The sequence below is a fragment of the Drosophila grimshawi genome, unplaced genomic scaffold (assembly GCF_018153295.1).
Source record: "Drosophila grimshawi isolate 15287-2541.00 unplaced genomic scaffold, ASM1815329v1 contig_44, whole genome shotgun sequence".
Lineage (NCBI taxonomy): Eukaryota > Metazoa > Arthropoda > Insecta > Diptera > Drosophilidae > Drosophila > Drosophila grimshawi.
The window spans coordinates 11,343,095-11,353,941 of NW_025063240.1; the positions used below are offsets into that span (position 1 = coordinate 11,343,095).

Consider the following 10,847-nt stretch of genomic DNA (forward strand, 5'->3'; position numbering starts at 1 on the left):
TATAATTGCATATAGTAAAACGAAACATACTCTATTTGATATATATTATATAATCTATCATTATAATAAATTACAATAATCTATTGATGCATTAACATTTTATTTGTATTCCATATCACACATAATGAACTACGTACCAATTTGTTATCGTTGAAGTGTTGGCAAGCACGCGCAAAACAAAAAAGTTAAGTCTGCTTCAAGGTGTGCACACACTGGCACTCACAACTCGTTTCCCATTTTTGCCTCGCTACAAAAAATAAAAAAATAACGAGATGAAAATGTCCCAACTGGACGACATACAGCAGCAGTTGATCCAAAGCATATCCAAGAATGACACCGCCGGCTTCAAGCAACTGCTCGGCCAGCTAAAAGGCGGCGGCGTTAACTTTGTGGATGACAGCGGCATGTCAATTTTGGCGCACGCCAGCTTCAAAGGCAACAAGGAAGCGGTTCAACTGCTCCTGGACATGGTAAGTTTGCATATAGAATAAGACATATGTGTGGATACTTGATGCCCTATCTTCCTTCCGCTGCAGGGCGCTGATATAAATCTGAATCAGCATGGCGCTGATTACACACCGCTCCACTTTGCCGCTCTCTCGGGAAATACGCTCGTCTGCCGGCAGCTGCTGGACGCGGGCATCAATCCGGCCAGCATCAATAAAGTCTCCCGCACTGCCGCCCAAATGGCCGCCTTTGTGGGCAATCATGCCTGCGTGGAGACCATCAACAACTATGTGACACGCTCCAGTTTGGAGTATTACACACAGCTGCATGGCCAGCAAACGGAGCCGCTGATTCCGCCTGTGCTCCTCAAGTCGTTTCACAGTTTTGTCACCGAAATCAATTTACATCCGGTACGCATAACACTGAATGCCCAGTCGCTTGGTCTGCTCAAAATACTGCCTAATCTGCGCAAGACGCTGGCGCTCATGTGCGAAAAGGAGATGCAAAAGACGCATGATATCAACGAGCTGCTGGCGTTCAAGTTCCACTATCTGGGTTGGATTGTGGGCGAACTGTTGCGCTGCGAGGAGCAGTTCAAAGCACAGCACAAGGAGAAGGAGCAGGCGCAGGAGAAGAAGGTGCAGGACAAGAGCGATTTCATTGAGCTCTTTGTAAAGCGTGTTCTCAAGGAGAACAAGCTGGGCCAGCTGGACTATGTGGAGTATACGGTGCGTGAGTGTGCGCGAGAGTTTCCTTTCCGCGAGTGTACGATCTTCAGGCAGATTGTGAGCCAGCTAAGTGCTAAGGATGCGCCGCCAGCGTTGGGCCTGCTACGGAATGCCATCAATGGCATGCGAGGATTTGTGGTGAGTCCTGGCTTATAAGATATCCTTGATATAAGAGTCTGTAATAAATCATCTCTGATTTGGCAGGATGAGAGCAGCTATTGCAGTTCCTGTGGCCAGGAGAAGCCGGATAAAAAGTGCTCCAAGTGCAAGGCGGTGCAGTATTGCGATCGGGAGTGCCAGCGACTTCATTGGTTCATGCACAAGAAGAGTTGTGCACGTTTATTGGCTGCCGTTCAGGCAGGCGCCAAGGATCAGCATAAAGCGCCCATTGACACAGCCGAGCTGCAACATGAGTTGTCCAAATTATCAGCATAAAACTGATGCAATACAAATGATTACCTGCATTTTAAATAAACCAATTGCGAGTTGTTTAAAAGCATTTAAGTCACTATTTGTATATATCGTATGACTAATTAATATGGGCAATGTAAGTTGATGTATAGACAGGTAGAAGAAGAGATCAGCTAGCCCATATCCCTGATTAACAAATGCTTCTTCAAGTCGTTCAACCCCGACACAATTCTTATTTGTCATGGAATGGACTGCTTGCGCACACTGGCGCCATCTAGCAATTTGCTTGTTCCTCCAGACTAACGACTCCGTCAACTGCTTAGTCACTGGCGCCATCTAACAATAACACCAAACTATCGACTACTTAGTCAATACGCGCACCTAAGCCATTGACTCCGCTAAAGTGCGATAACTCGTTTTACGGCTGCTCTTAAATTTAATTAAATATTTCAGTCGTTTCTCGTTATTTGGGTCGTAAAAGCAAAGATGCCAACACTTTAACGACCACATCGTATACATATATTATAATTAGTAATATATAAAAAAACAGAAATCCAAAAAAAAACATAATGCGACACACACATAAAATAAAATGAAACAACGACAACGGCAACACCTATACAAAAACAATAAAGCATCATTAAAATATACGTATTATCATTATCAACAGCTTTGCCCGCAAAACCGGATCGCGAAAGCCGATCCACCAATCTACCTACACGCATTTTAAATTCATTAAGTATATTAAAACAAGCACAAATTAGAAACGTGAGCGAATAGATTATTTACATGTTTATCGCATAATCTACGAATTTTGACGCTTTTTGCCACTGTTTTTAACAAGAAAACAACAATCTGAATATGCACATATTTATATATATATATGTCTATGAATTTATAAATCCAACCCAATCTAAGGCTCAGCGTTTAAAAAAACACTTCCAAAGCGCAAATGCCGACTCTTTTTTTATTTTTGTGCTAAGGTGAAAACATGCAAATCCCATAATTTAATTGTTTCAACATTTAAAAGGCAAATTTATGTGAAAACAAGGGGACAAAAAAATACATATATAAATAGTGGACTAAGCCCAAAATTAGTCAAAGCCGCTCCAAAACAATAATGTCGCAACTTCGTGTAGTCTGTGAATTATTTCGCGCTGTCTTCAAATTTATGCTAAAAGATTTCTATCAATGAAAATTAAACAATAAAATAAGCATTTTTAAATTGATATTTTTTTAAAAGCGATTGCGGCGGCTGTTTTTTGAACTAAGCCAGCAGCAATCCGGCGAGAATTTCTAGTTGCAAGCCCAAAAAAATTAAGAGTTGAAATTTAATTAAAGTTATTAAATACGAAACTGGCTTTGTGGCGCCACCGTTAAGGTAGCCCCAAACAAATGTGCATTTAGATGGATATATATATTTGTAGACCGCACGCATGGCAGCAACGAGGCAACGAGAATGTCGCCCGCTGCCTGCTGCGCCGCTTATCGTATCAATTATGCTGGCTAAAAAGGCAGCCGCCGTCGGCGCAGACAGATTTGTCGCATTTGAGGCGATAATAATGCACGAGAAATGGCCACACTACTCGTTGTGCCATGCTTTGCCCAGTCCTACTCCAATGGCTTGGCTATAAAAGGTGCGATAAAAACGAAAATTTCTCAAGCCAACAACGAGAGAGAGATAGATGCAACAGCAGTTGTTGCCGTTGCCGTTGCCTTTTCTGCGTCATTCGTCGGCAAAAGACCAAACGTCTCTAAAGCCGTCAAATCGCTGCTCATAATGGATGCCTTATCTGCGAGAATTGTTTTAACTACTACCGGAGTTGGTTTTCAACTCTTTCTCTCTCCCTCTCCCTCTCGATCTCTCTCACTCTAGAGTGGTGCTGATGGAGCACATTAGTTTGCTTAAGTTGTTTTGTCCAACTGGCAAAACCTGTAAAAACGGAAGCCTCGCACAGCACAGTTTGTGCTGTGGTACCCAGTACACGTTACGACCAACGGACTAGCCTTGCAAAATTATCGATAATTGCTCAACTTTCTATAGGCAACATAAACTTATAAGAAAAGAACAAATATGTATTTTTTTTGCTATATTTGTAATTCTTTGCTATATTTGTAAGCTGCGCTTAAAACTAATTAACAGATTACGACTTATATGCTAATATACTGCACATTGTGATCACAACCAAGCTTAAAAGGTGGCCAACAACAACCAAAATGTTGCATTTAATACGCCAAAATTGCAGAAATGCTGAAACTATTTCGTTTTGTGGAGGTTTTTGGGAGCGGAGAGCTTGTTGCTGTGCTGGATGAGGGTGAGGATGAGGTCGCAGATAAACCTGACACCGTTTGCGACGGAGAGGCAGCCACTGCTGTTGTTGGCACATAGGCAGGCAGCGTCGGTGGCACTGCGGCAAAGTAAGCGGCTTGCAACAGAGCTGCACCGGGAGCGTAGTTAAGCGCCGCAGGATAAGGATTGGAGGTGGCTGCAGTTGCTGCTTCAGCTCCTCCATAGTACCCCGGCGACAGGCTACGCTGCGAATCCTGCTCAAAGTCTGAGCGTGGACGCTTCGCTTGCGGGGAATCAAAGCTGCTGACGCTGGAGCCATCGTCCTCAGATTCAGCACTGGAATTGGAGCTGCTGTTCAGCTTGCGCTTGCAACGCGACTGTCCCGACTCACGGAAGCCCTTGGCAAACGGATTATTGTCAATCTTCAGCTTGGTAATGCGATCGTTCTGCAAGCAAAAATAAATAATAGAACCCAGTTAGTTGAATGCCTCTGTAATCGGAGCTGGCTGGCGCCAGTGAGTAATGGGAAAGCACTTGAGTATTGTCTCAATGTCGACAAGACACTGTCTCAAGTGCCAACAATTAGCTGGAGCGTTACCCACCTGATAGGCAGTCACGGCGACAAACTCCGTCTCCGGGAAGACAAACGCCTGCTGCGGCGCCCAGGGCAGCTGGGTGAGCTCACTGCTCCGAATGATGTGCAGACGTGGCTGATACTTGTGCATGCTGGCCAGCACAATCTGGATAGAGATAGCAGAAGAGATATCGTAAGTAACTGCAGGCAAGAGACAGACAAATATCACTTACATGTCCACTGTTGTCCAGTGTATTATTCGTCAGTTTGACCTTGTTGAAGAGCAGCGCCTGGGATTGCCAGTGGGCGCCCGTTGCGGGGCTATCTGGATGCAGATACATGCGTTGGGGACTCTGGGGCTCGGCGCCACCGGCTGGCACCCACTGCGAGCCGGAAAACTTGTAGCGACAGTCGCCAATGGGCACCATTTCCAGCAGGACACAATAGTTGGTGTCCTCCTCCAATCCGCTCAACGAGACACGCATCGAGGGAAACATGCGTCTGCAAAGGAGAGAGAGAAGCAAAAAAGAATAGATGTTGATTAAGTGAACAGCTTTACAATCCACAATAGGAATATGCTATGTGGCAGGCAGTTAAGCACAGACATAAATCAACAAGGTCTTCTCTCGTTTTCTAAGCGCAAAAAAGGCGTTGCCCGGTCATTTTGATTTGTGGCGTGGCCTAACAAGTGTGTAATTATGAACAGCGGGGGGCAAACGCCGCAAACGTTGCATCGATTTAAAACGTAACGAAAACAAAACACAAAAAAAAAGAACAGACTCAAAACAATGCATGTTCCACTCTCAGATTGATTAATTGCAGGGAGCGCACAGCGTATGGCGCCAAACAATTAGACAAGATCTCCGTAGACTCTGTTCGACTTAACGGCTACCAAATGTGGCGCTCGGCGCAGTCAATGCATGGCTAATGAGCCGAGAAAGTGGATACCGCTCAAGCTCATAATTATGTTAATTTTGCTGCTGCTCGGTAGTCGTTACAGCAGTCGCGGTCGCAGTCGCAGTCACATTCAGATAGCGATACAGATTCAGCTATCGGAATATTAGAATACTCCCAACCGACAACAACAAAGGGGCCCCTTTGTATAGAAAAGTGTGAAAAAGCAGGTAGAAAACAGCGGACATAGTCTGGGTCTGGGTCTGCGTCTGCCTCTGAGATCTGCGTCTGCCTCTGAGAGATCTGTGTGTGTCTTGCAGCATTGTCAAAGCCGAAGAAGATTTTTATGAGCGCGCCGGCGCCAGGACGGCGGCTGTGGCAGCAACTGCAGCGACTGTGTTGCACTTGTTGTTGTCACTGTTCGGGGTTCGAGTTTTAGTTCGCTCCTGCTGCGTTTTGAATTATCGCTAGGCGCCACATTAGGCCACGTTTTTGAGAACCGACAGTCGTCGGGTCATGGCAAATATTTACATAGGCCCCGTTTTTGCCCCGACCACAGTGCACTTGACTTTTACCCAAACTCGAGCTGGCTATTTGCATAGGAAATGTGCTGTATGTTGTATGTTGTATATGTTGCATGTGTGTTCTTCTTGGTAAACTTACCGTCCGCTCTTCGTGATGATCATTTCGGTGCCAATGTGATGGAATTGCTGCCATAATTCGTTATTCTCCAATTTGGCATCCACACCGGGCAACGTTGGCCGACTGGGCAGCATTATTTGTGGCTGATGTTGAGCCATATGCATTGGCAGCATAGCCGGAAAGGGATCTGTTTGTTGGATAGAGGAGGAAGCGCGTGTTATTCACAGAAGTGGCTTTAAAAGTTGTCTGGCTAGTTCATTAGCTTGTGCTGCTGTCGACCAGTTTTGTGTGCCAGCCAAAAGAAGCCATAACAATTAATGTCCGATAAGTTTGCATTAAATTTTATATAAACTGATAATATGTCGGCTATTTAGTTATTTGAAATGTAATACAGGAAATGTAGATACGTTCTGCGTAACTGTATTCAAATCTCAAGCTCAATTTCATTTGGGGTAGCTTCTATGTTAATCTTCGCCTTAATTAGAACACAAATCGTTAAACTAATTTGTGAATAATGCATAACAAGTTTCTCAAAATTATCACAATCAGCTCCAAATTTATTTTAGATTTTCTCAACACTTAATCGATAGATTCGCCGTCGGCATTTTAAAACTGCGATCGTTTCAGAACTCACCTGGTATGCGTTGCATAATCTGTTGACGGTACAGCTCATGGGCCATATGCATTCGCATATCCATACTCCATTCGTTCATGGACATCATAGTTGACAAATATGAATTTATGATACGAAAACAAACACTTAAAATTCTGCACTTAAGTTCACTTGGTTGGTAAGTTTTTTCTATTATTTTTTGTTTAGCCTTGCGCTCTTTGTTCTATCACGCACGACGTTTCGCAACGAACTGATCTTGTGCTGATCGAGTCTATTGCTTAGCTGCTTGAGCGTCGTAGCCGGTTCCAGTTCCAGTGGCTACCTGCCAAACCAGTTCCCGCAGCAAAGCAATCCCATTGGTTGAGCTGAGCAGCCGCCTACGCTGACAACCGCTGCTCGACTATGGCGCACTCGCTCTCTCGCTACGATCGAGCGCCATTTTGTGTGTGTCTGTGAGGGGGAAACGGTAACTGTAGCCAGCAATATGTATATGCATTTGTATTGGTATGTGTGCGCAGCAACGATGTCTTGGGCCGTGCTCAGCAGCGAGTGGCGAAGTTAACGCTTAGCGCTGTTGATTTTCATCAGCCGCAGTGTTTTTCTGCGCCACTGACTTTCGCTCCCTCTGCCGCTGAAGCTGTCCCTCTCTCTCTCTCTCAGTCTCTCTCGCACTGTCAGACGTCAGTCTTCAATGTGGCATGCTTTGTAATTCAGAAGTGAGATTTTCCACAGCGCGCCTGTCTGCAACAGCAAATGCAGAACGTAGAAGGGAGATGTCTGGAAAAATGCCCGTTGCTATTTTCATTGCCGTCTTCCGTTGTTATTTGCTATTTGAGGGTCTTTTAGACTGGGACTGGATATGGAATTGGAATTGGGACTGAGACTGTTACTCAGTACTGGGTTCTTTTGGGCATTCGCAGTGTTTTTTCTTCCTTCTTTTTTTTTTGTGGCATGCAATTAGCTACCATTTTGGCTGTTGTTGGCATTGTCTGGCATTTTGTATTTATGTATTTTATGCAGACAGGTGAAACATAAATTTTGTTGCTTTTGTTAATTGCCCGTTTCGATATTTCGAAATACCCCCAGCCATATACAGCCAGCCATGTGCTGTTTTTCTTCTTTTATTTCAGCCAGATTGCTGGCCATAGTTTTAAGAAAATTGATACATTTTGGGTCTGCTCACGGAGTTCTCTCAACTATTGATTATCGCTTGTCAGCGCTGAAAATTGCTTCTAATCGCTCTTGAAGTGCATTTTCCGTAACCTAATCACAGTGCATAAGTAGCTACAGGAAGTCAGCATGAATGTGAAAAATGTTTGACTCTACCTATATATGACTAATAGCTAAAGGAATTCATACTTTACAGATTAGTTAAGGATTTGGGTTTCAACAGCAGTGAAAGCATTGCAAACACAACAAAGCTTACAATAAATACATTTATGACAATCTCAGCAGATCTTAAGTTGTATTACCTGATCTTTGTGTAAATTTACAGAGCTGTATAAGCTCACGGCACATTCCTAGTTTATCATTCTACTTGGAACAGATTAAGTAATAAGCTGTTATCTAAGAAGTTTTTATATGCATCTTCATGTGATCAAATAATTTCGCTCATGCATAATATTTACCCAAACATATTTTTAATTACTCTTTCAAATGGCCTTTTTTGTAGATAGTTTGCGTACTATTTAAAAAAGACGTATAAATATAAAAATTAAGCATTGGCATTGACATTGAACATCTAGCAATTTTTATTCTGGCCAAAGACTGTTGACAGTCAGTCCCCCAATCTTCTTGGGAATACCCGAAAACAATTAGCACTTCACTTCAAGCGCTGCATCCAAATCGCATTTCGTTGCCAGCAAATAATTTCGGGCTTGACTTCACTGCCAACGGACTAGAAAGAAGGATTCCAACTAAATTTGCACGACGCAATCATTAAATTGGCATTTTGGACACATTAGCACGTTTGCCGGGCGTAGACGGCATATCTCCGGTGAGGAGCAGACAGACCCAGTCCACGTTTCCCAGCCCAGACTGCTGCAGATGTTGTCATGGTGACATGACGACGGGCGCCAGTGCATCGTAAAATATTTATACAAATAGCAGCAAAAAAAATATATATATAAAGAAAACTTTATTTGACAATAGAAACAATGGGAGCACACACAAACACACAAAAGATATGAAATTGTAACGCTTCACGCCTGCCTGATGCAACCGAGGCAAACCGACAAAGGGCCAGACAGTAGTCGCTGGATGCTAGATGCTGGACAGCAACTGGGGCGTTGCAGGCAGTTTTATGGCTGATTCTAGTCACAGATATATGGGCATGCATATATGTGTATAAAGATAGCCCTGGTTAGGTCAGGTGTAATTGCGTCACTAAACGCGGGCAAGGTCACTGTGCGGCACAGCCCACAAAGCCAGCTGAGGATCCGGAGCCGTAGCCGGAGCCGGAGCAAGTTGCCAAGCGGCAACTTGGTGTGAACTGATCCGTAGGCGGGCGTTTTTCATGTTCAAAATCAACTTAAGATGTTTCCCGTACCTGGCCTGAGAGAGGATGAGCAGAGAGAGTCGAACGAGGTTGTCGCCAATTGAAGTAATAATTTTGTATTGTTCTTTGTCGCGCGACGCGACAAGTGCCGAGACAATCTCAAGCAGCGCTTGGCGCCAGCCCATCAGGTCCTGTCGTCGTCGTCGATGTCCTTTGTGTGCTGTTATCTGCCGACTGCGCATCTGCCACGACTAACAGTGCACAGTAGCCAGCCCAAGGCTAAGCGACATGTGTTTGGCTTTGATAAGAGATTTGAAGGCAGCTACCGTTGGCCAACTCGAACAAAAGAAGCTCTGCAGCTGCGGGCAGCAGCATATATTTGTTGAAGACAGATCACGTCAGATCGGTTAGGCTAATTAAAATATACATATAAATATATACTACAAAATGAGCTAACAAAATGAATGGGAAAATGCGTTTATTAAAAGACGATCAAGCATTATGGTTATTGGGCAGACATAATAAATGGGCAGACAGGTTGCATTTTTATGCTGCCCCCTCAAGGCACAACAACTCAATAAATCATGAATAACCCTAATTAACCCATACATTGGGAGAGGTTTACTCTCTAGATTGTCACCTGCATGAGCAACAGCAACAGCAACAACAAGTTACACATAATTTATGAAAAAAAAAGAAAGAAAGATCTACACAAAAATTGGGCATCATAAAATAATATAAATGATATAAGCGACACTGTCTGCGCCTAATAAGCAAACATTGCGAGGCGTTGCCGTGCTCAGGCCCCGAATCCTGAGAAAAATAAAATGCATAAAGATGCAAACTATGCGATAAGTTGCCAGTTGTCCAGAGTCTCGGCGTTTTAGGCGCCTGCAACTAAATGCTAAACGAGTTAACTCGCTGATAGAGATCTTTTGGGTAAATACTAAGCTGAGGCTCAAGGTGCGTTTGGGCATCATTAAGGCAACGTAAAGACAACAAAAAAATACGAAAAAAAAACTCTGTCGAGACAACCACAGCGATGATTTAATTTTCCAACACGCTTTCTACCACGCTTGGCCCAAAGTCGTAGCCAAAAAGAAGATGAAGAAGAATCAGACAGAAGGAAAAAAAAAAAAGCAGCCAGCATGGGTTGAGGCTGAATTTTGAGTGATCGATGGCCTGTCGTTGAGATGATCACTTTCCGTGGCTGCCTAGCGGCTACTAGTTGAGATACTTAATGACGACAGAGATATAGAGACAGAGAGAGAGAGAGAGAGAGGGAAGTCATCTCGGAGACTGGCATAATAATTTGTTAAGATGTTTGTTTCGATCGATGCCTTGTTGTTGATCGCTGCAACATTTTCCCTAAAAACAAATACTACACCAATCTTTGCATATCCACATATTTATATTTCTCACGTTGTGAGGCTCCACTTTAAAATTGTGTACCCCTGTCTGGGTCCACAGCGGACGCCTGTCACAAGATCAGAAATCAATAAGTATCTGTTAGATGCATTATGGCCAGACGCCCATAAGTGCCAGCCAAATACTGATAGAGATAGAGAGGATAGAGAGAGAGAGAGAGCCTCAAGCTACCGATCATCATGCTGATGTCGCCACCAGGGCGCTTGTTATCAGCAGCTCGGCATCTGGACACATTACATTGCTACTTAAGATACATTCGGCCGGCACTCGTATCGATTGCAAGCGTTTCGCCATATCGATTACCCCTCGATGGCGGCGGCATC

The 10,847-nt window shown here is 43.9% G+C and overlaps 2 protein-coding genes across 2 annotated transcripts; one reads left to right on the plus strand and one right to left on the minus strand.

Annotated features, from left to right (window-relative positions):
• The first annotated feature begins 62 nt into the window (after window positions 1-62).
• LOC6558474 (ankyrin repeat and MYND domain-containing protein 2) lies at window positions 63-1,679 on the plus strand. Its single transcript, XM_001984535.3, has 3 exons — window positions 63-470; window positions 537-1,313; window positions 1,380-1,679. The coding sequence occupies exons 1-3, from the start codon at window positions 273-275 to the stop codon at window positions 1,608-1,610; spliced, it is 1,206 nt and encodes a 401-aa protein (XP_001984571.2). The 5' UTR covers window positions 63-272; the 3' UTR covers window positions 1,611-1,679.
• A 2,021-nt stretch (window positions 1,680-3,700) lies between these two features.
• LOC6557666 (T-box transcription factor TBX6) lies at window positions 3,701-6,752 on the minus strand. The gene is made up of 5 exons (XM_001984534.3): window positions 6,621-6,752; window positions 6,008-6,173; window positions 4,684-4,951; window positions 4,479-4,616; window positions 3,701-4,322 (listed from the first exon to the last, which is right to left on the minus strand). The coding sequence occupies exons 1-5, from the start codon at window positions 6,706-6,708 to the stop codon at window positions 3,813-3,815; spliced, it is 1,170 nt and encodes a 389-aa protein (XP_001984570.1). The 5' UTR covers window positions 6,709-6,752; the 3' UTR covers window positions 3,701-3,812.
• Window positions 6,753-10,847: the final 4,095 nt, after the last annotated feature.

Bases quoted from the DNA above. Each gene is read 5' to 3' on its own strand.
- LOC6558474 (XM_001984535.3), top strand. From the start codon at position 273: ATGAAAATGTCCCAACTGGACGACATACAGCAGCAGTTGATCCAAAGC. The intron at 471-536 runs GTAAGTTTGCAT...CTTCCGCTGCAG, and splicing joins TTCAACTGCTCCTGGACATG to GGCGCTGATATAAATCTGAA. The intron at 1,314-1,379 runs GTGAGTCCTGGC...CTGATTTGGCAG, and splicing joins ATGGCATGCGAGGATTTGTG to GATGAGAGCAGCTATTGCAG.
- LOC6557666 (XM_001984534.3), bottom strand. From the start codon at position 6,708: ATGATGTCCATGAACGAATGGAGTATGGATATGCGAATGCATATGGCC. The intron at 6,174-6,620 runs GTGAGTTCTGAA...TCCAACAAACAG, and splicing joins GATTATGCAACGCATACCAG to ATCCCTTTCCGGCTATGCTG. The intron at 4,952-6,007 runs GTAAGTTTACCA...TCTCCTTTGCAG, and splicing joins ATCATCACGAAGAGCGGACG to ACGCATGTTTCCCTCGATGC.